This window comes from Hippichthys cyanospilos, chromosome 5, assembly GCF_059441005.1.
Source record: "Hippichthys cyanospilos isolate Australia breed blue-spotted pipefish chromosome 5, RoL_Hcya_1.0, whole genome shotgun sequence".
Classification (NCBI taxonomy): Eukaryota; Metazoa; Chordata; class Actinopteri; order Syngnathiformes; family Syngnathidae; genus Hippichthys; species Hippichthys cyanospilos.
Window position 1 is genome coordinate 19,363,168 of NC_142373.1, and position 27,855 is coordinate 19,391,022.

The 27,855-nt window shown below is 37.1% G+C and overlaps 1 protein-coding gene across 13 annotated transcripts in view; it reads right to left on the bottom strand.

The window, feature by feature from the left end:
• stxbp5l (syntaxin binding protein 5L) overlaps positions 1 to 27,855 on the bottom strand; it is a 117,656-nt gene that overhangs the window by 34,369 nt on the left and 55,432 nt on the right. For all 13 annotated transcript variants that reach the window (XM_088414335.1, XM_088414333.1, XM_088414345.1 and 10 more), the window contains 15 exons: positions 27,407 to 27,507; positions 21,108 to 21,242; positions 17,848 to 17,911; positions 15,040 to 15,123; positions 14,563 to 14,686; positions 12,558 to 12,633; positions 12,257 to 12,411; positions 12,048 to 12,120; positions 11,704 to 11,851; positions 11,173 to 11,240; positions 10,359 to 10,399; positions 9,267 to 9,481; positions 8,192 to 8,373; positions 7,427 to 7,552; positions 2,787 to 2,938 (listed from right to left, as the gene is read on the bottom strand). In XM_088414335.1, the coding sequence (XP_088270461.1) occupies positions 2,787 to 2,938; positions 7,427 to 7,552; positions 8,192 to 8,373; positions 9,267 to 9,481; positions 10,359 to 10,399; positions 11,173 to 11,240; positions 11,704 to 11,851; positions 12,048 to 12,120; positions 12,257 to 12,411; positions 12,558 to 12,633; positions 14,563 to 14,686; positions 15,040 to 15,123; positions 17,848 to 17,911; positions 21,108 to 21,242; positions 27,407 to 27,507 (1,744 nt within the window). The remainder of the gene's footprint in view (positions 1 to 2,786; positions 2,939 to 7,426; positions 7,553 to 8,191; positions 8,374 to 9,266; positions 9,482 to 10,358; positions 10,400 to 11,172; positions 11,241 to 11,703; positions 11,852 to 12,047; positions 12,121 to 12,256; positions 12,412 to 12,557; positions 12,634 to 14,562; positions 14,687 to 15,039; positions 15,124 to 17,847; positions 17,912 to 21,107; positions 21,243 to 27,406; positions 27,508 to 27,855) is intronic.

Sequence of the window (27,855 nt, forward strand, 5' to 3'; positions counted from 1 at the left end):
TTTAAGAAATTAACTGCCACATATCCACTACAATAATTATGTAAATAAATAATATAAAAATCTTCATTTGGAATTAATTAATCTTTATTTTGTGATAGGATCCCACTTCAACGTTTGTGTGTGCAATTCAAAGGGAAGGGTTTTTCCCACTCAAATGTAGTGTTTGTTTTTGCCAGCAGAGGTCACCAGCTGTTACAGAAGCTTCCCAAAACGATGTCATTTTCCAAGAAATTGGCCTTAATTGGCCACAAACGGCCCACAAAAGCTTTAAAATATTGCAAAAAATGTGCATACATTATCCTTAAGATTGATGAGTTAATGAAAACTGTGCAGCAAATAAAAACTGTGGCGCAAACGACTCGCGGATCGACTAACTTTGCCTGTTTGGCGTGACGTCATTCCAATTTGCAGATTCAACTCAAATCCAAAGGATCAGGTCCACGAATCCAAAGGAGATTCATACAAAGACGTGAAGTCGTGTCTCAACATACTTGAGGACAAAGGACGTAGTCGTGCAAACCAGAGTCTTAAAATACTTTGCACTCGCAAGTTTTCAATTCGTAAACTCAACACAGTTACGAGTCGTACTCACACGACAACAATTCAAACTCAACTAAATTCCTACTCATACGAAATGATGAACGCGCATTCGTCCTTTTGCACGTCTTTTTGACAGCGATCTTACTCCATACAGATGCTGCATCACCTACATTTTGTGTGGTCAGGAACAGCACAGAAAACTTCCAAACAAAGCGTTTCAAAAACGTGTCATTTATTGGGTGTCGTCTGTGCTACTTGTTCGGCAAACCATTCTGTTAAATTTTGCACCACCTGTGGTGCGCCAAAAGGCCACATTGGCTGTTTTATTTCTTTCTTCCCAAATTGATCTTGTAAAGGCAACACAGAGAGACCTTTATAAACCATAAGAGCGCTAGAAAGCCAATAACAGCTCTTACGCAAGCGCCAGGAAAAACGTTACCTCAAATACCCTCCATCTACCTGGTCGCTGCCTTATTTTTACACAAACACCGAATACTTTTTAAACATTTTGGCCACACTTGTGAGGATTATGTAATAATTAAAAAAAAAAAAATCCCACCACTTGTGATGGCAGCATGGGTATCTGATCTAAAACACTGAAGAATGTAGTAGATAATGTATTCGGAGATAGAGGGGACATTTTGACAGATCATTAGTGTGAAAAAGAGTCTTTTGACAGTGAAGATCAGTTTCAAGGAGAGGGGAGGCGGGACCACAAGACCTCTACGCTACGGCTTCGGAATAAGGGCCTCAGTTCAAGCAGTGCTAAAATATAGACAGGACACAACTGAAAGGACAACATGCATAATAATGCAACTCAGACTGACATTCATATCCTGTTAACATGCACCTCATAACAGAGTGCAGGTGTGTGACAGGCATATATACATGTGGATGATTTTTTGTTTTTGTTTTTACTAATAAGTTGTGCGAGTGAAAGCAAGAGAGAGAAAAAAGAGATTTTTTTTTTTTATTTTTTATATTAGGACTAGGGCTGTTCTTTATCTTTGACAGCCCAAGTTTTAACAAGTTACATTTGGAGATTAATTTAAATTTTATAAAGTGTCTAAATAAAATAAATTTTAAAAAAAACTCAGTTTTCTCAGTTCTGTAAATTCCTGTGACAGATGAACTCTGCAAACTTTAAAACAAAACTTAGAGGGAGGTAAATTTTACAAGAAAAATCATAATATAATAGTTAAGAAAAAAATATATAGAGTATATATACTGTGTATATATATATATATATATATATATATATATATATATATATATATATATATATATATATATATATATATATATATATATATATATATATATATATATGAAATTTCTCATTAATGTGAAATTAATTTTGCAAACATGTCATGCATTTTTTTTAAATGAAAAAAAATGTTTGAAATCATAGTGGCAAACAGACTAAATCGAATAACTCAGTTCATAACATTTAAAGACTCATTATTAACCCATTCAATCCCAAAGATTATTTTTAGTAATTTAGTCCTAGATACTTATTTAGATTTTGTTTTCATTTTTTTTCAAGTGTTTGGTTAAAGAAAGCTTTAAATTTAGCAGTTACTAAATGAATTAAGCCAAACCAATTATGCTAGTACTTAAGTATCTAAAGTAATTGATTGCTTTAGGTCCCTACCTCAGGTTTTAAAGTAATCAATTATTTTAGGTAAGCAAGTATTAAAGTAATTGATTAGTTTAGTAATTCAGTACACTATTACGCTAAATGTAATCATTATTAGTACCATCCATTTTTAAACCCTTATTTAGGGAAACACTTGAAAAAATAAAGTAAAAATTTGAATTAAGTACCTAAGATTGAACGTCTTCGCTCTTAAAAATAATAATAAATAAATATTTCTTTTAAACATGTGTGGAGTTTTCCTGTCCAAAACTATTCACTCCGAGAGGCAACTTTTTAATTTGTCCGGCAGTGTTGATTGATTAAGGCCTAAAAGGGAATGGTATTGATTACTTGAGGAACCTAATTAAAGCACCTGCATTATGGATTACCCATGAAAGGTACCTGTGGATAGTCCAGTTTAAACATAGATCAGTCTCAATTTATGCAAGCAACTCCAGAGAAGACAGAGGAGTGAGTGCAAGTGCACAAAGAAGAGTGAAAGCCTACCGAAAGACAAAATAATTGACTCTTGAAGTTTGAGTTGATGTTCAGTGTGTGTTAGTTGGCACCATGCATATACATTTAGGTGTGTGTGTTTGTTCCGTACCTGAGGTGGACTGTCTGTTCCTACGGGGTGAGCGGGTAAGGCGTTGATAGGGATCGGCGGCGCCGTACAAATCCAAGGTGGACATACACAACAGGACGGTTTTCTGCAAGTAGTCGACCACCGCAAGGCCATTACAGTTCCCGAATGCCAAACTGAGGATGCAAAAAGGACACGGATGGATTGGATGTTAATATGGAGGAGAGAAGTTTCACTTTTTTTTTCTGAGGATAAAGAATATAGACCTGTAAGTACTGAAGAATAAATAATAAAGAATATTTGAATTGCTGCACCTGTTTTGTTCAAACAGCCATTCTTTAAACCAGGGGTGTCCAAACCTTTTTTTTCTTTTGAGAGCCGCAGATGGAAAGATAGTGTGGCATAAGGGTAACGTTTTCTTTTTTTTTTTTACTTTATCTAATTTAACAGTAAAAATCAATCAAACAAGCAACCACGCATTGCCTATATAATGTAATTATTAAAAAACTGCTACATCAAGAGTTTCTGTAAAAATTGATGAGGTGAATTAGGTTTTCATTTCATACTTTTAACTCATTCAATCCCAAAGATGTGTTTTTATGTTTATTTTTATTTTATTTTATTTTTTTTAAGAGTGCAGACAATACCAGGTACTTATGTTTTTAAATTCTGAAGCATTTTGGTAACGCCGTGTCTAAAAATGGCGGGTAGTAGGTAATGGATTACTTTGAATAATTAAGTACTAAAGTAATCAACTATTTAAGTACTGATTGATTGAGGTATAGGATTTAGGCATTTAAGAACTTAAGCAAAAATTTGATTAGGTCCTAAAGTAGAAAAAGTAGAAAAAAAAATATCTTATTAACACCTGGACACCTGGATTCTTGAAAAAAAAAAAAAAGTACAAATATGTCATTAGAATCATGAGTTAACACTGACTACAATCAAACCTTTTTGTGAATTTAAAATAATGTTACGGGCCTTTTCAAAATGTATTTTTAACATTCACCGCGGGCCACAAAAATGTGGATGCCGGACCACAAGTAGCCCCTGGGCCATAGTTTGTACACCTCAGCTTTATAGTAATATACCACTGCCAAACTCGAAACTATCTGTTAGCTCAACTATATCAGTTTGCATCTTTTGTTAGCATTAACCTAAGCAGACTTAAATGTAAGGCAAATGTAAACATTGCTTTAACATACACACCATATAATTCTCACTTTTATTTTTATTACCCTCTATAAACTTGCACAAGTGCTTGCATTGTTTTTTATCGAGTACTTCAGCTTCCTCCCACCTTTCCAAAACGCGCTTGCTTCATAGAGCCAAAGTTAACCGAGAAAGGCGCCAACTTGCCCACAACTCTAATGAGGAGAAGTGTGAGAGAAATTTGATGGATGGATGTCGGGATAGCTCAATATTTGTACTTCAGTTTTTGCTGGATACAGTTTGATATTACATTTTTAAAAATACTTCATATTATTGCATGTTTGTTTGTTTGTCAGCTTATTAATAAAGAAAAATATATAGATTATCTAGATTACAGTGTTTTTTGTGACATTTTTTGTAACATCAGGGACATTGATATTTTATTATTTCACTCATAATGTCTGACTGATTGATATAATTCAGACTTGCAGTCATTGGGTATGTCTGAAGGCATTCCAATTTTGTATTGTTCAGTCTTGGCGAATCTGCGCTGCGAGTGCTATTCGAGCTGCACTTGATTTCCCAGAAGCTCCATAGCAAATTGCTATCCCTTTGCTATAGAACTAGTTTAGCATTAAAGTGATGGATCAACACTGATGGCCCCAAATACATTGAAAGCCCGCATAAGAAATGTGTCTTTGTTCTCCGCCTCTCCTAACATTGCTTCAATTGCATTTGTTCTATTTCTTCGCCCCCCACTTTCCTTTTCTGCCTAAAAGCGCACAAGGCTTCTGCTTTCTTTCTTTAAAGGAATCAGCAAATGGGGAAGAGGCAGGCATGCCTAAAAGGTCAAAAAGCACAGATTTGGATAAAGTTACACGGAGAAACATCCAGATGCAGAAAGGGCTCCCTTTATAGCATTATTTCGGTCAAAATCGTGATACTGTAAAATTCAGAATGTAAACCACAACTTTTTTCTTATAATTTGAGCGTATAGACCGGTGCAGTTTATCTGCATTTTTTTCACCAGCCACTAGGAGGCAATCCACCGGTAAAGCAAATGTGCGTATACGTATGTTTAAGGTGTCAATTTATGGAACAACAACGAAATAGAACTGAAAAGATGTGAATCAATGGCTGTGCTCAAAAATAGTTTAAAAAATATAATATTAAAAATATAAAAATGATGTACACGTGTTTTGTTTATATATATATATATATATATATATATATATATATATATATATATATATATATATATATATATATATATATATATATATATATATATATATATATATATATATATATATAAACCACAAGAACAGTAGGAGTAATGACATGGAATAATGAGGTACAGGACACTATTGACATCCTCCGACTCATATTGCAGCAGGCATGCCTCTAGAGACTAGGAAGGAGACAAATATTTTGTCTTCTATCACAAAACGAATGCAGGCTGAATCAGCAGGCTGGCATTCTGTCACCTTAAGCAGTTCTCTGTTGTGTACTTTGCTTTTAGATGGTGTGGAAGACATGCTGATTTCTCACAGTAATGTCTTCTCAAAGAAAGCACAGAAATGCAGAATGTTTTGGGCTACAACCGCGGAAAATAATCAAAATAAATGAGGGTTTGGCATTGCTTGCGCTCACAAGTCATCAACATCTTTTTTATAGAAGTGCTACGACATACATACTACATTAGTGCTGTCAAGAGACTGAAAAATTGAGAAAATCAATTAGGATCAGGAATTAATTGATCTAAATAATCTTTTTCAATCTCACCTATTTCTGAGAGAATACACCAACCAATTTTATTAAGATATATTGTTTTATCATGGTAGATCAAAAGATTGATAAAAAAAAAGTGGTTTCAATGATCTTTCTTTAACAGATTCAGTTGCAACCATTAACTTTCTCCTGTTCCAAGTCCTGCCTGCATATATTACTTTTGGCCATCAGGAGGAATTGTGCTGTTTTCCTTTATAAATTGCTAAATAATAATAATAAAAAAAAAAAAACAACAACATTGTCCGTCCAGTCCATCACAGATGTTCTCAAACGCAGGGTGCTCAAGTTTCGTTTGGTGTTTTTGTTGCTATGGCTAGTTGTAAGTCTACAGGCACAGCTGAGTGCTTTGCATTTATGTGGTAGGCTAAATTGAGCTGCTTTTATGCATGCTCCTTCTTACAACAAATTGAATCATTCTACCTTCAGCAACTGTGCTATTGGGGCGTTTTTTCTTACTTTGATTTACCATTCATTGGTCAGACAACTCTCACATGCGTTTCCATTTTCACATCTTCCTCGTGCCCATGAACTTGCCCTCCCACCCACAACAGGAGCCTAGAAGGTTATGCCAAACACAGTGACGGCCAATCAAGTGTCCATTTCAAGCACAAGATTCCCAATGCATAAAAAACAGATCTAGTCAGCATGCAGAAAGGATTAAGTGGGATATTAAAATGTGATTAACACGTTTAGAAAAAAACAACTCTGACTGTAATTCATTGATTGCGATTAATCTGTGAATCTGACACCCCTATTTTATGTATTCACATTCTTTATCTTCTTATTATGAAAGAAAAAATGCTTCTCTTTTGGAGCATTTTGTTCATTTTCATTTATATGTACAATTCTAATCCATTTTCTTTAGCACTTATTCTATTTAGGGTTGTAGCTGTGAGGCAGCCGTCAAAACCACTAGCAGAGAATATGTTCTTAGCCTGACATATTTTGTGGAATATGAAATATTCAACTGAAGTGGGAAGGAGGCAGACCCTCCGATTACAAGATAATTTGCTTACTATTTGCTTATAGCCTCTTAATATGGCAGCAAAACCGTACAAATAAGACACAGGTGTTAAACACACGGCCCGGGTGCCATTGCTGGTACGCCACATCATTTTATGTGGCCTGCAAAATGTTGTCATCGGGTTTCTGGCTAAAAGACTAAACTTACAAGTTGTCTTATGAACAGCTAATAGGGGCCTCTGACTTAAAAAACACATACAGTAAATGAATGACGAACTTTAACATTTTGTTTGACTCCATTCAGGCCCTCTGACAGAAACTGTAACTACAATAGGGCCCATGATACAAACGAGTTCGACACCTCTGAAATATGAAAAGGGAAACAAAAATTGCACTACGGTATAATGCATGGCCGTGTCTATAAAGCGCTTGTTTGGCTCAGATCCATTTAGCACTTAAACAGCTGGTTAGTTACAGTGATTCTACAGTAAATTACGAAAAAAAACATCCACTCTTCCTCTTGTGTAATCTGCTCTAGTTTTCCACCAGCTGCTTTGCTTTAACAACAGCAGTTAACAATGGAAGCTCCATATACTCGCAAACCTCAGTCGGGTAAGATAGCCCAGCGGTCTTCACAATTAAATGTAAAGGGCTGCTCTGGCTTGCCCGTGTCATATAATGGCTGGTGACCCCTTAAAACCTCCATTGCTGCCTATTTCCCATTATTGTTCCTGGCAAAAATACAGATGGTGACTCACAGGCCATAGGCGGAGTTGATGTCCAGGCTTGAGACCTGCTGTGGAGGTTCTCCATCTATCCAAGGCAGCTGGATCACTAGCTCGGCCTGGTAGCCAGGAGGTACCCTCACCACCCGATCCTTTACCCTATAAACAGATAGCATAGTATTGTACGGTATTTTCTTCTACATTATTCTGGCAGTATTTTAGGCAAGCGATGGCACACTCCTGTTTGCGTGTTTACAAAATGGCCGTGCCATGTTGAAATTTGATGTGTTGTCACCCTCTGGGTGAAATTTCAGCTCCCCACTGTCTTTTTCAAGCTTTCCTTCGATGTGGAAAGCCTTTGATGTAGAGATCAAATGACTGGACAAAATACCCGCACTAGAGTTTAACAATCCATTGCACTCAAAACTACTTCACAATTTGGGACTTTCTCAGAGCCACATAACACAATATTATGCAGGAACCACTTTCTCTGTACAACTATTTACAACATCACCATAAGTGTGGAATTCCAGTCCTGGAAGACCGGTATCCCGCATTTTTTCTGGTGTTCTCTCCCCAACTCACCTGATTCAAATAATTATCTTATTAGCCAGCTCTGCAGGAGCTTGAAAATGAATCCAATCATTTGAATCAGGTGTGTTTGAGAGAGAAGGTTCAAAAACATGCAGGGTACCAACCATCGAGGACTGGAGTTTGACATCTGTGATCTACTTGATTTATCGTCCTCGCCCACAGGATCCGCAAGATTAACTTTGATGGAAATCACAAATCACTTACTTAAGGCAGGGGGCGCAGTCTTTGAGAGACTCCGGTGTTCCACCACCAGGGCTAACTGGATGTTGGTGGTGGGTTTGGGGAGAATGGGAGCCTGAGTGGGCCTCTGAGAAGCAGGGATTGTTTTCATTTTCGGATGGCGAGATGACATCCTCCGGATCGCATTGCAGTCGCACCTCTAGAGACTGGGAACAGGACAAATATTATTATTATCTGGCAATATGAGGTCAATTGTGTGATGTTTTAAATACAGTATCAATCAAAAAATAACACTGTTTTTATTTAAAACTTTTCTTTGAAACTGTCATGTTACAGTCACATCATGCCTTCACGTTTACAAATAAGACTGAACATGACTACAAGTTTACAAATAAGAGCAGCATCAACGTAATTTAACGTAAATCCAACACACTCTGAGTGTTAGAATATTGCACCAGCACAACAGTAAGATGCCTGCCTGTGATTATCTGACGTGTCCAATCAGAAAGAACCTCAGACTCTGACGTCACTGGAAACTACGTCTTTGACTGGAAAAAGAGTAGCGGGATGATGCAAATATCCGGTTTAAGCTTGTTGTACGCAAAAGCAGAAGGAGCTGGAGGATTTGGCAAGGAGGTTTTGAAACATCCGATTCTGATGAAGAAAAAAGCCTGGGCACTTATAGCAAATAGGGGAAATCTGAGACGTTTACCGCCAGTTAGTAAGAACCCCGGCTACGTGTAGACTCTGCCTCGGATAGCATCTTCTTCCATTTTCCTTTGTTTGCTGAGAGAGTACCCCCTAGTGGCTGGTAAAAACTTTGCAAATATGTCACACTGATATATAAGATGCATGGTTCAAAGCATGAAAAAAAAAAAACCCTGCAGTTCATAGTCCAACATTTACGGTAATCTCCACCAACATACATTTCGACAATAATCCTTGAATTAAAAGGAGGCTGTCTGAAATTCTCAGATGCTAATTTTAAGACATCTCACATTGAGTACAAACAAGCCTGAAAAGTCTGAAAGTTTGAGAGCTGAGAGCTGTGACAAGGACACGGCCTCTCCTGTCTATTAAAACGTTTCATCCCACTCACCACAATCTGAGTGTTGGCATCATATTTGCTGAAGCGGTACAAGATGATGTGGGCCGAGATCCCGACGACACAAAAGATGCGGCTTTGGGGACACCAGCTGACCATTTGCACCGCAAAGGGGTCATCGTCCACCAGTTCTGCAGCACGTCCCTCGTTCTGTTTTGGCTTTTCAAACACCTTGGAGGTCTTCAACTTGTATAACATCTGCAGGGTAACTGATTGGAAACAAATTTATTTGAGGAGAGAATACAATTACGACAAAATGCAGCACCTGTGCAACATGTGATGAAAAGCAACATCTATAATTGCCAAGAAAAGTATTCCCCGGGCTTCTAATTTGAGGTGGAACAACATATTAAGGTGTATGCGTTATCAAACATCTCCAGACTGTTGATAGTTTCTTGTGGAAAAAAATGATTGAGGTATTTTTCTCTTTTTTTTAATGCTATGAGCAGATATAAACATCAAAAGATTTGCCTTTGGTTGACGCCTGTTATGTGCGTATGGTGTTTTGGTTGTGATATATGCCTTCACAAAGTATACACATGCCGTAAAAAAGATTCAAGAGTTCTATTGTCATATGCATAGTAATACCACACGATGAAACTCTTATTCTGTTCACTTCCCCAAGCAGACTACGTTCCATAATCGAGCAAATAGTAAGAAAGGCAATAAAAAAAACACAATAAAGGCAGTAATAGTGAACCACTAATAAATGAATAGACTTACATTCTGAGTATATAACGGAGTAGAAACTAGCTCCAGTCTAATATAGTGTGGTAGAACCCACAATGAGCCAAAACACATATTTAACTTAAACAATATTTTGGGACTATCCCTTTAAGTAAAAACTAACGCAATTCTGCATGGTTAGCAGAGAAGAGTGCTACAGCAACATAAAAGTATAAAAATATTCTCAACCCATTGAAACCACAAAAAAAGTCACTTTTAGTGGTTGTTTTTGTGCGCATGTGTGTGTGTGAGATCAATGGTGAAGAATATGAAACAATGTCTTGGATATAACCCGAAAAGATCATAAAGTGTTATTTGTAAATATGACAGCTGTGTAATTAAACCGTGTAGGGGACTTACTTGCAGACGCATCCCAAAACTTGATCGATCCATCTGCATGTCTGGATAAAAAGAGGTATAACAAATAATAAATACATAAATAAGTACTCGTCTACAATCACACTGCAGTAGCAAAGCTGGACAAATGATACCTGTATGCCAAGTTGTTGTTTTTTTTTTAAATTGCAGCGGAAATTTGCACGCTTAAACACACTGAATGAAAAACTTCATTGTCACTCATTATAAGAAAACAAAAGTCCTTATGTACTTTGTGGCACACAATAAGATAACTCTAAAATATGAGGTAAAACGTGACTGCAGGAGTCATGCAGCAGCAGAGACCAGCTTGCGTGTTTGCTTCAGAATGGTTTAACATCTCTGCCAAGCTCTCAGAGTGCGGCATAGCCCCACTCTAGCTGTGCTCATTATGCTGGCCTTGGCAGAGTTCCAAATCTAAAATTATAAAGGCCCACAAACAGCAAATGCAAAACACTATCATCTTGTCCTCCTATGGATTAAATGAACCCTCCAACAGGGGGAAAAAAAAACACATTTTCCTTAATCGGGGTAGAACAGGATATCTATTGGAATGGTAAGAAAACACATGCGCATATACAATAGATTTCAAAATGAGAGTTCTGTCCATTTTCTTGACTTTTCATACATGCAATACAAAAAATACAAAACTGTGTGAAATTTTGTTCTGTGTTTTTTGGCAAGGAAGGCTTGCAGATGAATCGCATTTCCATTCAATGGGGAAAAATGACTTGCAAAATGCGTGTTCTGAATTGCAATAGTGACCATGAAACAAATGAAAATAAATACATGTATTTACCCAGTGATGATGATCTCAGGGTAGGTGTGTGATCCTAACGTCCACATTCCCCCACTTACAGGCCATTCCTGGAATGGTAACAAACAAGTGTTCATTTCTGGTCAAACATTGATTCTTACATTTTTTAGTGAATTTATTTCATTGTACTTTTATTTTCAGTATGCTTATATGTATTTATATGGGTATATTTTTCAATATTTTGTTATTATTGTTCTTCCTGGTTTGTTTTTAACAAGACTATTTCTTGTTTCATGTTATTTGTATATTAATTTTATACCAATTTCACAGTTGGGGTTATAAGGTACGATGACTGGGTTGGGGGTAGAAAAGGGAACATGGAACATGGCTTTTATGTATATAATGTTGGTGACATTGTAGTGTGCTTTGTATAATGTCTCCCATTAAAAAAAACAATAAAAAAAAAAAAAAAACTACTTGACATCTATCATACACAGAACGTCACATGAGCACACCCCATAAAACAGGTTAGGAATTTCCTCACTAGACAATCATATTCAAACTCTGCTAAACCTTTTGACTGTAGCCGGTCTTCTTGTGTTTGACTCCTATGGAGTAAAGGACAGGGATGATGTCCGGAGGGCAGTCTGCAAAATAAGCTGTGCACGTAACTGGAGACTCATGGATATCCATGGGGTAAGGGTTCTCAAAGACAGGGAAGCTGTGAAAATCCAAACACAGAAAAGACATTAAAGTCATAAAACTCCTTTGTTCTGTCTTCACTTTTTATGCCTCTAATTAGTCTCGTCCCTCGGAGGGCTCCCGGTATATCGTCGCTTCTTCAAAGACAACAAGTAAGGACGTCGCATCCATAATATCCGATTTTGATGGAAAATGACTTTAAATGTAATACATACTTGCTCTGCGTCAGGTCTACCACGATCAAATCCTTTTCTAAAAGCACCACTACTGCATAAGGATCCTGGACTTCTGTAAAACATATAGCCAAAGGAAATACGGCACTTCTATTCAATGTGATGTCTTCGATTTGTACATGAAACATAAAACTGTGAAAGAAAGTCGTTTCAACCTTGGCGATTCCACGGTAACTTTTGTTTGCACTCACCGTTATTGTAAGGAGTCTCGCAAAGCGTCATGAACTCGACTATTGGATAGTCCATCTCCAGCACTGTAATCGCCTTGCCGTGCATGATGGTTAACGTAGGCCGCCGCCCTGCCTTGTCGTATGAGAGACCTCCAGAGAAGATGATAAAAGGCTCACTGTTGGGCAGAAAACAACAGTTCAAAAACGTTTTCCCGGGCTGAGAGAATTCCAAAATATCTGACCGAATGTTTCAAATGAAAACGTTATAAGGTATAAGGTATTTTGAGATGATCGTGCAGAGTTCATAAAAAAGCAAACGCACCTGTTCCTTGAGGTCTTATAATCCACTTTCAGTATGGGTTTGCATGATTCCTTCCTCCCATCTTTCTGTATTTTACCTGAAGTGCGGGAAATAGCAAAGCAATGCACACTTTTTCAAAATATGACATATTCCTGGCGGCTTTATCAACCTGTCGAAACAATAAACATGTTGTCAGCTCGGTATTTATGTCAGCTTATCTCCCTGTGTGGAATGTAATAGTGTCAAATCTGGAATCCACTCTCGCGAGGCAATAAAGAGACATGTTATTTTTGCCTCTAATACAGTCCAAAATGTCACATTTGACTGATGTATTACCATAATTCCCCAAAATAAGACACTTTTTTTATTCCCCCAAAAGTATGAGTATGTCCTATATGCAGTAAATTACAGATTAGATTTCTTTTTATTTAACTCCATTCGGGGAAGATTGATCCGTGTGCCACATAAGCCGAGTTTAGACACACAGATGAGGCACACAATTTTTATATCGACAGTATTCTTTCATACAATAAATACTGTAATGGGATGAGCTAGAGGGCGGATGTCAGTTGGCATTTTAAATTCTAAAACAATTCCATAATACATCTGCAGTAAAATTCCACAAAACAACCTAATATAATTGCAATGTCTGCCCTAAAACAATGGATATCTAACAAGTCTCAGAGCCCGTTTATCTAAAAAAGGCAAAATCTAGATCATAACAGCACAGCATTTGGAAAGTGTGTCAAGCAGCAGACAAGAAAATGGAGCGCATTGTTAAAACCCGCAAAGTGTTGCTAGTGGCATAGCGCTTGATTTATTTCATGGAGTCAGCAGGAAGCAAGAAGAGAATGATGTGACAGGCAGGCGTCTGGTTCAGCTCACAGCAGGAAATGTGAACGTGACAAACAACGCAAATGGGGGGCGGTCAGCGATGTCCAGGAAGTCAGCTGGACAAAATATAGCAAAGTCAACATTGGTAAACCAACACTGATGTACGCTGGCCCGTCTGAATTATTTATTTACTATTGGACTGGAGGTAGAATGTTTTGTGTCTAAAAATATGATCACTGTTTGTTATGGATTTACTACCTTTGCGGAGTATTTTTTTTGTTTTTTGGCCTGGTGTTTGTCCCTCGGTCGGCTATTTTATTTTTGTGTGTGTAACTTTTGCATTCTATTATGGGTGGGCACCGTAATTGCCCAAATATAGAACACACCTGTATATGATATAGTACTGTATAGGATTCTTCATGTTTTTGTATTTTCTTGTGTTCATATCTATAAATTCTATATTTTTTGTGGGTTAAGTGTGTAATCCAAAATACAAACCTACCTGTCCATGCGTGCCCCTGGGTTCGTTCTCCAGTCTCATAACAATACCGTAATTATGATTCAACCAAGTGCAACCATAAATCATATTGTTCTGTTAATTTGAAAACTGTTTCTGGATTTATAAAATTTAGAAAAGCTTGTGTTTATATACTGTATATACATATACAGTATATATATATATATATATATATATATATATATATATATATATATATATATATATATATATATATATATATATATATATACATATATATATATATATATATATATATATATATATATATATATATATATATATATATATATATATATTCAAAGTTGGATCTGAAAATTTAAAATGGGGTGAGATAAAAAATTTAATTTTAAAAATAAATATATAACTGAAATGCAGAGGTAAAAATTAAGTTTACGTAGCAAGTTAGTTTATTTTTTCGTCCCCCAAAATGGAAAATGTGGGGTTTGTGCACTATATGAGGCACACCAAATTATAAGGAACAGTCTGCTTTTGAAAAAATTGAAGGCTTTTAGGTATGCCTGATAACGTGGAAAATACTGTATAAAAATTATGCCAGCAAATATGTCAGCAAAAGGATTGTCCCTTGTTTCTTTTCAATGGTAAAAATGCTGCTACAGTCCATCTTTAAATAAAAAACAAAACAAGAATGGATATCACGTTTTGGATTCTCACCATGTGGGAAAGTGACCTGAATGGGCTTGGAGGTGTTTCTGAGGTTCCACAGGGTCAAACTGCCGTCTGAGTGACTGCACATAAACTGTTTCCCTTCATGATGCCAGCTGACCGAGTGGATGGCCTGCAACAACACATACTGATTGTCAAATGAATTCCTACATCATTCAAAAGAAAATATTTATTTATATATCAATGATAATATACTGTTGACTTGTGTAGGTCAGAAATGATACAATAACACATGTTAACGTTTTTTTTTTTTTCAACCCAACATTTTAAACTAAATAAATGATCCCCAAATACGTGTTGGTCCCTTTTTAAACTATGTTGGGTTATTATTGCCTCAACTGTTTTTTGAGTGTATAATGAATCCACATAAAAGAAATCAAAATGTTCTCTAGAGGTCATTAAACGATGACTTATTTCGGATTGGATTCTAAGCCAATTTGTATTTGAACATATATACGAACATACCTCATCATAGTAGATTCTGAAATCTGCCTTTTTGGCCCTGAGGTCCCACTGTACTATTGTACCGCTCTCGAACCCAACAAGAAGCTAGAGAGGATGAAAGATGATCAATTAGCCACATGATGAAGACAGTGTGCGCATATTGACCGTTTTATTGTGCAAGTAGTTAGGCAACCATTATTTTCACAACCAACAGCTAAGGCAACTCTTGGAAGATTTCTGCTGATGTCAAATGTTCTAGTCAATTTGCACCGTGTAAGCGATAATGTAATTCAATTTCTACAAACAGCCACGATTGGCCTGAGCTATTATCATAGCACGCAAAAAAACAGACAGTTGGCTCATAGAAGAAAACTGACTAGACGACACTAATTTGTGTTTCTCTTACAACTCAACACCTCTGTCTTTCCAATTCACCCATGTGATGTGACTGCCGATTGAGAAAGCGAAGCACTTGGCAACTTGGGGATACATCATGTCTACATGTTATGCGAGATATACAGAAGTGTCTTTTCTTTCGCGCATGTGCCGTGATTTTTTTCCAGACTTGGGTCATGCCCTCTGTTTGGGGCATGGCCCACTCATGTAACCTTATCTCTGCTAAGATCTCGGAGTGCTCCGTGCTCAGACGCTTATCGACGGGCCTTGATGTCTGTCGCCCCCTGTCACTCAAATCAAATCTTTTGGATGGTTTGAGTTCATTAAGTCAAAATATGTTTTTTTAATCTATCTATCTATCTATCTATCTATCTATCTATCTATCTATCTATCTATCTATCTATCTATCTATCTATCTATCTATCTATCTATCTATCTATCTATCTATCTATCTATCTATCTGTCTGTCTGTCTGTCTGTCTGTCTGTCTGTCTGTCTATCTATCTATCTATCTATCTATCTATCTATCTATCTATCTATCTATCTATCTATCCATCCATCCATCCATCCATCCATCCATCCATCCATCCATCCATCCAGCCATCCATCCATCCGTCCATCACTTTGTATTCGGTTGTGGCATTCATGCCAAATACAAACACAATGCTGATCTGCACGTGCTCTTTCTGGTTCAAGTATAATAGCTAAAGTTGTAGTAAAAGGAGACACTCGGGTCCCGCTCGCTGGATGAAAGTCGAGCAGAGTTGACAAAATTCCATCGGCGTAGATGGAAGCGATTCTCGAGGAGGTTAGCTTTAAAGAAAGGGGCGGGAAGTGTTCATCCTGCTGAGAGGAAAGACTTGTGACATCTCACACTGCAAGATCAAGAAGTTGAGGGAAGGTGGGAAAGAAAAAGGAGGAAGCCTCCTTCAATAAATTGTGCAGTCAGCAAACGTTGCCTGAGCCCATTTTGTGCACTCCTATAGGGTATGTTATTGATATGCAAATCCATGTGAGAGGGGTGACCCATAAAGTCTTCTCTGAAGTCCAAATTTGCTGGAAGAAAATTCAAATCTCTATCAAATACATTAAGGATATATAAAACCAGCGGTTCTCAAATACAAGGTACACTTGAGATTTTAATTGAGTTTCAGCAGGTATTAGCAATTCTAAATGAAACCTTTTTAACGCTTGTGCAGTGCTCCTTAGTGTCCCCATTCAATGTTTTCTCTTTAATGTGAAATTCTTTGGATGTACAGTAAATATCAAAGGATTGGACCAAATACTGCACAAGGGCTAATCCCTCTTCTTTTCAAATTAAGAGCAGATTGACTGGAAGATGAAGTAACTAGTATTGATATTAAGTGTTATGATGTCCCCTTTACAAAATGTTGTGTGTCATTTTGTTACTTTTTATAAATATGCACATCGTCATTTGTGACATTTTTGGCTTACTAGAGTTGCTGAATAAAATACACCTAGAGATGAAACTACAAATGCAGTTCCAAATTTAATAAATCAGGTAAGAATGGCACAGTGTTTTTAACTTTTAAACCCTTTTTTTTTAAGTCTAAAAAGAATTGTTTTGCTTAGCGCTAATTTGCCATGTTTAATGTATTTTTTGGCAGCTGAATGATGATTTGGATTTCCATGAAATTAAGTACCGAAATACTGAATTATGGCAGTCTTATCAGGGCCAGTAATCAAATGCAACACTTGATTTCCTGTAATTTCTTGATTAGATGAACACATCCATCAGCTTTATATGCGAATTCAAAACTCAGTATTAGGACCAATTTTCAGACAGTATTATGCAAAATTAAAATGAAAAAAAGAGATGGTAACATGATCTCCTGCAGTTTTTATTTTCTCAGGTTGGAATTATTTCAACCTGCCAATTTAACACACTGGAAAATGAGTCATTTAATTCATAATCACTTTGAAGAAATCTTTTCTCTATCCGTCTAAACATTCTGATGGAATTATTCCCATAATATAATAGCGCTTTGCAAAAATTCCAACTGTGTGCAGCGCCGCCTTAAAACCAAAAAAATCGACAATCCTTGAATGCGACATGCAACGCTGTATGATGTCACTCAGTGCAACAAGCGCCGGCAGCTCTGAGCGTGTCTTGTTTTTACGTCTTCATAGCTTGTCAAGTTAGATTTTTTCCAGTGGCTATGAAAACCATTGCACCAATCAATTTTGCTTGTCCATGACCTCTTTGGCGGCCATCGCCACCTGACACTTTTTCTAACAATTTGTCTTTAGCTTGACCCTAAAACAACAGAACTCAGAAGATATTGTGTCTTAAGTCTCCAAGAAAATGTGTGTGTGTGTGTGTGTGTGTGTGTGTGTGTGTGTGTTATCGTTCGATCACTGGAGTAAAAAAGGCAAAACAAAGGTGTTACTTTATTTTATCTTCCTTCTCACCTTGCCTTCATCCTTTGGGCTGTCACTCAAATGAACTACGGGTCCTGGATGAGTTTTAGTTGATCTGTAAAGAGAAAGAAAGATAAGTGGGTGTGACATTGATAAGAAGCACACTAAAAAGGTTGTATTTACAATGCTGTAACTCTGCTATACTGTTTGATTTTCTTGTACTTAGCTATAAAAAAAAGACACTTTCATTTCCAATTCTCAATTACCGTGTTTTCCGCATTATGAGGTGGACCACCCACGAATGGCCCACTTTAAGACTGTTTTAATATATGAGGTGAGCAGCGTTATAAGGCGCATAGAATAGAAGCTACTATAGAGTCTGGGGTTGCGTTATGCATCCACTAGCTGGAGCTGTGCAAAGGGAATGTCGACAAAACATAAAGTCAGTCAAACTTTTCAACCTGAAATTAAGAATAAAGTTGATTTGTGGAGGGCACTCACTGCATGAAGAATGGGGAATAATTAACTTAATAATTAACTTACATACATATTACATTACATAAAAAAGACTATTTAGATCAATGCCAAGATGAATAAAGAGTTTAAACCAACACAATGATGTTTCAATTGAATATTAAACTTATGTTTTAATCAAATTGCAAAAAAAAAAAACTTAAAATAATTTGTTTTGTTGATTCAAAAAATAAGTTCTGGATCTTTTTTTTTAATAAAAATGTTATAATAAAAACAGGTTTTGCCGCTTCTCCCCATATAAATGGCTTCAAAATTGGAGCATCTATAGCATAGGTGTCTAACTAGAATCCAGACCAGAGCACAGAAAAACAGCAAAAAATGTCTTTCAGCAAACAGCCAAGGATAGGTTCCCCTAAAAATGCATAAATAGGTGAATTTGCAATTGCCAAACTAAAAAACGAGCAAACACAAGTTTTACCACTGCAATAAATAATTTAGCAAGCTGCAATAGTTGATCCTTATGATAGAAGATAAAAGTAAATTTAGGGTCATTGTTTTGACAGTCCACATGTGTTGCTGCACCACTTGTGTTCACATATCTGTTTGTTAAACACTATGCAATTGAAAAAAAAAGAAAATCTGTTATATTCAAGTGGAATAAGTGAACTAAAAACAAATGGTGCAGGGTGTTTCACAAGAATTGTTTTTTAATCATTTAAAAGGCAAAATTACGTGTAATTCTTTTCAATTTGGGTTTAATTTGATGGTAAACCTCTACAGGCATCAATCCTTACTTTGTAAATTGCAGTAAATTAAAATAAATAAAGACATTGTGTGCATAGCCTTTTACGGACCTAAACTATTCCGTTTGTAGTTGGAAATTTACTAGAGTTTGATTGCAATGTGCAGGTTACAAATTAGGCTGTGCTGAAAGTGTGTTGATGTGCCATGGAAACACAGTCTACGCTTGTCCAACTAATCCGCCTCGGCGCTACCTCCCAGTCAATTGTCATTGAGTATGTGGCATAGACTTTTACAATCTTGTTAGTGCTCTCGATGTCCTCCACAGTTGCTTGCAAAAACCTAAACAATAAATAACCGGAAGGGGGTGGAAAAAAAGCAGCATGTGCTTGTGTTATTATTCTGTGGTAAATTTTACGTTCTGGTTGATGGAGTGGTCGAGTTCTTTTCCGAGCACATTTGGGTGGGTTTGAGATCCATATTCAATTCAAAGAAAAGGACCACAGTGCTATATTGATATGGATTTTGAACTACATTAACAATTGATGCATCTTAGAAGGTTTTTTTTTTTCCTGCAGGCAAGAATGAAAAGAATCAATCAAACTTATTGCATGTTTGAGAATATAACCGCATTGTGAGTAATGCTTGAATCGACACAAGCTTCATTCACATATTTTTTCTGAGAAGACTTCCGTAGAAGTTGTAAAAAAAAAAAAAAAAACGTCTTGTGAATTGACTCCCAAATGTAAAGTTGGCATCTTAGACCTCTATCTTCCCACACAAATGCACAAACAAACACACACACACACACACACACACCAGTAGTGCTATGACTGCTCAGTGTTGTTTGGGATGTCACAAGAGAACAAGATGGCTTGGAGAAGAAATTGGCGAGTGAGTGACATGTTAGTAGGGAGCTTGTCAGCGTAACACCACAGAGTGTGACGTGGGAGGGTGACATTTCAGGGGGGAAAAAAAATAAAAACAGTAATCAGACACATGGAAACCACAGTGGTGCAATTCATGCAAATATAAGACGTCAGTCTATATCGGGGACAACGATAACGTACATCTTAACAAATCAGAAGGATTTTTATTAAATCTCACTTTCTTAAATTCTTCATATTTTATTCTTCTAATCCAACATCAACCATTGAGGGCAGGAGTTGTAATCTGTAATCTACTTCCGCCCAGGAGTTGTATCCACTCATTAACCGCAAAAACCGAGGGAGCACTGTTTATGTCAAAAGACCACAATTAATAAATGTTTCCGTGTTCTCTAACCAACACCCTCGTAAATGAATCAGATGGAGACATCACACCTTTTACATGATCCTGTCTGTTTTAGTAATATTGCTGTGTATGAACAAGTATGGACTCAGACAGTGGTTCAGTCCACTTGTTTCTTTCATTGAAAGTAATGGCGTAAAAACCGCAGCTAACACGAGCTGCTGGTAGCTGCGACAGGCGCTGGCTGCTATCAGTCAAGTGACGTCCGCCATCTAGCTCATCCTATTACGGTAATGATCGTAAGTAAGAAAACGGCCGATGTAAAAATGTAAATCTGCACAACAAAACTCGGCTTGTCGGGCTGAAAGATCAATCTTCCTCAAATGGAGTTGAATTAAAAAAATATATAATAAGTTACAGTTTATGAGATGCACCCATTCTTTTGGCCTTTGCTTCTTATATTTGGGGATTTACGGTATGTTTTCTGTTTGTAGGGCTCATGCATGTGTGATGTAAAACATTAAAAATCAAGATCAAAGCTCAATTTGACTTTTTACTGTGTGTGTTTGAATGCAAATGGTGGTTAAGTTGTCCCTGACATTTGGCTTCTAAAATGTCAAGGCTTCATCATTTTACTCTATAAGACATTTGTGATAAATGTCGTCTTGATCAGTGTGAGGCCACAGCGACCCTGACCTACAACTGAATGCCGGCATCGATGAATACCTAATAGAGCAAAGCCTTTTTAAAAATGATCCTGGCCGAGTAAAAGTACATCGGCAACAGGCCAGGTTGAACTCACATGATTATTCCCTCATTCGAGCATGAAGCGTTCAAATGCGCCGTCAACACATTTCATGACTCACAATTCGATGGCTTTGTTCCACATGATGACGTATCCGGACAAAATGAAGGATTCGATGTTGACGATGTGTGTGTTGCCGCGCTCCGTCCCCACATAAAGCCATTTACTCTGAAAGGGAAGGTGGCAAAATGTGATCCTGGAGAACAAGAGAGAAAATGGGGAGAATGAAAGGTTAGGATAGGCATACAAATTGGTGTATGTGTGTTTTTTACACTTCGAGTTGAATCTGCAACTTGTCGCTTTGTATAAGAGCTATTTGTTTGAAGTCACTCAAAAAGTTGTTCCAGAAGACTCAGTTATTCCACATTCAAATAAGAAAAAAAAAACAAAAAACAATCACTAGATGCTAAGAATCGAAATCACTTGATTAGCAACGATGATTAGACACATCACTTTGCGATGCCCTAATACTGCCCTTGTTGTCATGGTAACAACAGCAGTGCTTGACATTTGCATGAGACAGAAACGCATGAGGCAAAAACGCCACCCAAAATGGGAACATTTGAACCAGAATGTAGCAAGTTAGGATTCTGTCCCACATTTTTATTTATTTTTGAGTCAACAACTCAAGTCGAAAATGATTTTCGATTCAAAATGATCCCACTGACAATGATTTCTATTTTTGCAAAGAATCGCCCTGATCTATCCCAGTCTGCTTTGCAAGGCTGAATGAAAAATGGAGACAATAAAGTATCATTTATTTCTGCATTTATAAGGTTTGAATTTTAAGTAAATTGTCCTTTTCCACAAACCAGCTCCTCTGTTCTTCATTTTGATTCACTGACATACCATCTATGTGTAAAAAATTAGTTAAAGAATCCTTCAAATCATTGTCACTCTTCATTTGTGATTGTCTATTAATAAAGTGACTGACTTATCTTGATTGTTTTGTTGACCTACACTTTAGCACAGCTCCATCTAAAGGATGCAAAGCCCAGTGCAAATCCAGCCACTCCTGAAGCTTCTATTCTATGTGCCTTGTAATGCTATTTTTCAAAAGTTATTAAGGTGCGTGACAGAAAATACGGTATTGTCCAGTCAACAAAATTATTTCACAAAAATTTTGGTTCAGTGTCAGTTTTTAGCCTCATTCAAATGTAATTTGTCAGGCCATTTCTACAGTAATTGTATTGGTCAGGGGTCAGCAACCTGAGGCTCCGGAGCCGCATGTAGCGCATTCATCCTTATGTTGCAGCTCTCCGTGGTTTATGAAAATAATTAATGCTTGGTTCGGATCTACTGTGAACTATGTGGAGTCAGTGAAGTTTGCCTGATTGTGTGATAGGGCGACATTTATAAAATGTGTTTGGTGCAACGGGGCACGAAAAGTGACGTGGGACAGCCAATCAGAAAAGTTTCAGAAAAGTAATAAAAGGAAAGGGACATATAGCATGGCTTTCTAGATTAAAAGCATACATTTTCATGATAAGTTATAAATGAACATTAAGAACTAAAGCACTTGAAGAATTATTAACACAAAGTAAAAGTCATCTTAATGTTCCTGCGTGTGAGCGAGAATAGACTCAAACATTATGTCAGTGTGCTAGTTTGTTTCTTGAAACCAAGAAGGTAACAACCTTTGTTAACACAAACAGCGGCTAAAAGCGAGCTAAATGATGAATGGAGAACTTAAACAGGAAATATGGCGCAACCTTCCATATTAAAGTCAGCTATTTCAAAATAAGATAGGTAGGTAACTGAGACAAACTGGAGTGCTTGAAGAATTCTTAGCACAGAATAAATCTTATTTGAATGCCTGGGTGAGCACGGATGGATTCAGACATTGGTTCGGTCTGCTTGCTTCTTTTAGTCAAAATAATGTGGTACAAAAGCTGCTGTAATCAACTCCTCTGACTACAAACACCCAACTGATTCCATCCTCCCTTCTGCCCCATATCTTAAATACCATAAGAATACACTATATATATATATATATATATATATATATATATATATATATATATATATATATATATATATATATATATATATATATATATATATATATATATATATATATATATATATATATATATATATATATATATATATATGTATACACAGTGTATTAATATGAACGTCTTCATTTCAGATGTGAAACAAGTGTTTGCTGCTCTCATTGATGTCTTCTCCCTGGAAACTGGGTCAAAATGGCTCTTTGGACATTAAAGGTTGCCAACCCCCGGTAGTGGTAAATATGTCTATCACTGGTGGTGACACATTTGTTAACAGTCACCGACAACAGCACAAACCATATCGTCAATGCGAGATGCCAAAGTTGTGTTGACTGACAGCAAGCAAAGCAATGAGGCTGGCATTTAACACCAAACAGCATTCACATCATGTCAGAACCATATCAGCGTTAATGAAATGAGCTTTAAAAATTTGCCCTTATCCATGGCAGCCTATGACTCATTCACAGAATTCATGAGCCAACACATCCTGAAATTTTCATTTAATACTTGGCAGGAAGGCTGTACATCTTTCCCCCCTCAGCATGCCGTGCCCATCATACGGCTATCATTGCCTACGCTCAACCTTTTTTACAGCCGCGTATGCCTCTTCCTAATAGAAAAATTCTCAGCCAGAGCAAATAATTAATCGAAGAGCAATTCAGCACCGTTGCCAGGAAAAGAAATCTAAAGGTGTTTCATTCAATTAATACTGCGCATCACTTTCACTATTGCGCTGTATAACTTCAAGTATGAAATGACGTTCGTGAATAACCAACTGTAATCCCAGGATGGCCCGTGTTTTCCATTTGAATCACCTAGTGGAAAAGCTTTTTTTCTTTTAAAGCACTTACTGAGCAAAGTGAATTCCATCCGGCAAAAAAGGAGGATGTGACAGCAGCATGAGAAAGAAAGCAATTCTTTCCATCAACAGCGCTGCATCTTTTAAATAACATTTTAATTTCAGTTGGAAAACAATCATGACTTTTGATTGTTGTATACTCATGGAATGAAAATGAATTGGGGGGGGGGGGGGGGGGGGGTCGCCACAGCGGAATGTGATGGGCAGGTCCAGGTGGGGTACACTCATAATAACAACCAGGCCAAAACCTTGTTTGTGGTCAGTACCAAGTTGGGCCAAGCAACACGCTACATGATTGCGACGTGAGACAAAATGATAAAAAAAAATAAAAAATAACAACTAAAATGTCCTGAATTTAAGCAAAGTTATTACAGCTTTTTCAATTTCTCTATTTCTTCCACTACCACATTTGTTCTTTATGCAGTATACACATATATAATTATTTATCTGTTTAAGTAACTAATGGTTCTTCTCCTGGGGCGTCGTTATCGGAAAGTGGGGAAATAATTTTACGTTATATAATTGTTTTCTGCAGGCCCTGCTTCCACTTACTCTGCAAGGTCTAAAATATCTCTACCTAACTATTTATTTCATTAATGAAACATTGAATTAGTTAGTGACACATTGATTTAATTAAAGAAAAAATTCTTGAATTAATGAAACATTGAATTAATTAATGACACTTTTATTTAGTCACTTAATGAAGCATTTATTAAGGTAATTTTGGCACTTTCAGTGCATCACAAGAAAGAAGCAAAATCCGCAGCTGAAACGATGTATCCATCATCACCATGTTGTAAAGCGAAGAAATTACACAAATGTGTACCATTACCGAAAGGAAAAGACAACTGTTATTTCAGTTGTGCGCCTATGCGTGTCTGGTTTCAAAAGTTTCAATTATGTCCAATTATATGATGATGCAAAATTACTCAGGAGTGACAGCCACAAGCAAGTGACTGACAGCTATCACAACACAATTATCTCCCGCGTCTCCAGTGATTCATGCCTTATTCGGAGTGGGGGTGTTGGTTTCTGTAGGTTGAGCCTGGAGGAAGAGAGTTAAATAGTAAGTCGCCACCTTTGAAGGATGACTCACGATGCAACTTTTTTTTTTCCTTTTGTCTTTGAGCGTGATTCACTGCTCGACTGCTGAGGGCTGTAGAGGCCTCCTACCACATCGCACCACAAAGGCAGGTACGATCTTGTTCACAGATCAAAACACAATTGCAAACCTTCTCCTCTCTGTTTGTGTGGGAATATGCATAGCACAGATTGGATGTGTGAGCTAAGAACGGACTACAAAATCTTTTTCAGAGGAATTTTAACAATGAGAGAACACAACGTCACTTTGGGTTTTTTTTCATATAAATGTTATGCAGCTCGCTGATACACCTTTTTACTGCATCATTTTTGAGGGTGAGGTTATTCCGGGTTGGCCAGCACGGCGGAGTAAGGGTTGAGATGTCTGCCTCACAGCTAAGAGATCTCAAGTTCAAATCTCACACTTCCTGCGTGGAGTTGGCATGTTTATACTGCGTTTGTATGAGATTTCTGAAGGTAATACTTCCATAGCAATTCCGATAGCAATTAAAATGTAATCTAAAACTGTACCAATCACGATAACAAAAGTCTATTGTCTATCGCAGTAAAAATGAGACAGAAATTAGAGAATATCATCTACTGACATAAAAACTGAATAGATGACGATAAAAATCATGATACACTATCTGTCAGGATAGATTGATTTCTATTGCAATAAAATCATTTCTATCATAATAGATAGCTAGCCTGATAGATAGATAGATAGATAGATAGATAGATAGATAGATAGATAGATAGATAGATAGATAGATAGATAGATGGATGGATGGATGGATGGATGGATGGATGGATGGATGGATGGATGGATGGATGGATGGATGGATGGATGGATAGATAGATAGATAGCAATTTCTATATACTGCCCCTCCTTTCCAGGAAAAGCTGCCTATTCAAAAACCTACGTGTCCCTATGTGATTGCTTTTTATTTAGTATCATCAGTGCAATAGAAAAAAACGATAATGCTTGCGTCCCATTGTGCTGCAAAAGCTTCAGCATAAGAATATGACCCGAGCCCACGCAGTTCTTTCAGTAGTATGACAAATTTCAAACATTCCAAGCGATTCATCCAGTCGTTTAATTTTAATGCAAGCCCTTCAGTTCTTATTGTGCTTTTCTGTAACATTCTCTGGTCATGGTTGATGGATGTTCATCCACCGAGCCATTTTCCTTGTCACGGTTGCCAAGCGCTTGCTCCTGATGCAGTGTAGACCAAGCCATTCATCATCAGTGCTAGCGATGCGGTCTACGGGGTTGCGGAGAGTCACAGCCTATCTCCGCTGACATGGGGTGGGATGCGGGGTCACCTGAGACAGCTCACCAGTCATTCACAGGTTACCTCGCCCCTCGCCTAATGTCAACAAGGACAGGCTTTACGCGGCTCAACACAAGATAAGTGGGATAAAATGGCTAAATGGATGGCTGAATTACAGTACAGTGCCTTGTTCAAGTTGAATGTGGGGAAAAAAAAGTCACAGTTATATATAACGGTACCTTAATTGTGTTAGATAAGAGCTATGTTGAACACACAACCTTGTGCTCTTCGGAAAAAAAAGATGGTTTTGAAGTATTCTTAAGCCGTAATATGAAGAGTCAACTTTTTTCAGCTTTTAACCATGTTCCAATGTTGATTCCTCACCCTAAACACTGCCATGTCTTTAAATTTCATTTTGGTTTCGGAGCCGAGGAAGAGAGTTTTTGCATAACATGAAGGAAGTACTTCGCATGACCGTAAACTAAACTTAAGTAAACTTACATTCTAAAATGCTCCTGTGGATTTGTAAATTGTGTCTAGATCACAGCAAATGGAAAATAAAAACGTACAGGTTAAACAAGCACCATCTCAAGGCACACATGAACGACATTCATATCATCAACAGCGACAATTAATAGTATGAATTTAAAAGGTTTATGAGCGTTTTTTTTTTTTTTTAGTATGAGAACATATTAGTTCATTTTCATGTAAAACTTACGAAAAATTAGGATATGACTTCTGGAACGAATTAATTTCGAAGGTAGAGGTACCACTGCATTGTAAAAAAAAGGAATCTGTTGCAAGCATTTTTATGGCAACTATGAGGTATTCAAACAATGAAGATCAGAAAGGAGGAAAATGTGTTTGTGGCAGAGAGCACTGCTCCACTTTCAACCACTTAAGGCAATTGAGCCATCAGTTTCCTGCTTAGGAGTTTACTTTTTTTCCCACGCTGACCCCGTTTTCAACAGCAATTTTGCTTGGTAAACAAGTTTGACAAGCGAGAAAAATGTGAATCTGCTGTTCCTTGGCATCCCGCAGAAGATAATTGGGGACAAAAAGGTTCAACTCAACTTTTTTTTTTTTCCATGTGATATTTGGGTACATCCTGGACTGGTCGCTTTTGGCTTACCTTTCTCTGTTGAATTTGAGGGAATGCAGGATAGCCGGTCTCCTCTGACGAAGATTCCACAAGTGTAACGTGTCATCTGCGCAGGCTGTGACTAATGCCCCCTGAAAACAAAGAAAACAAACAAACAAAAACAATAGAAAATGATAATCAAATATTGAAGACTTGAAATTGACAGGAAATGTCGTATAGGCAAAACAAAAGGACTTAATAATTCAATAATATGACAGAATAATTCCAGTGGTGCCTTAATATTTTAGATTAAATTGTTTTATTTATATCCCAAATCAAATTTTCCCATTGAAATAAATGGGAATACAGTACCATAATCCGGTCCTGCCAGTCACCACAAAAACGTGTTCATAATGAGGAAATTAGCACTGTAAAATGGCACTTAATAGAAACATAAAGAGGATAAACTAAATTTGCCTGAGTAATTTTATGTTTTGTCT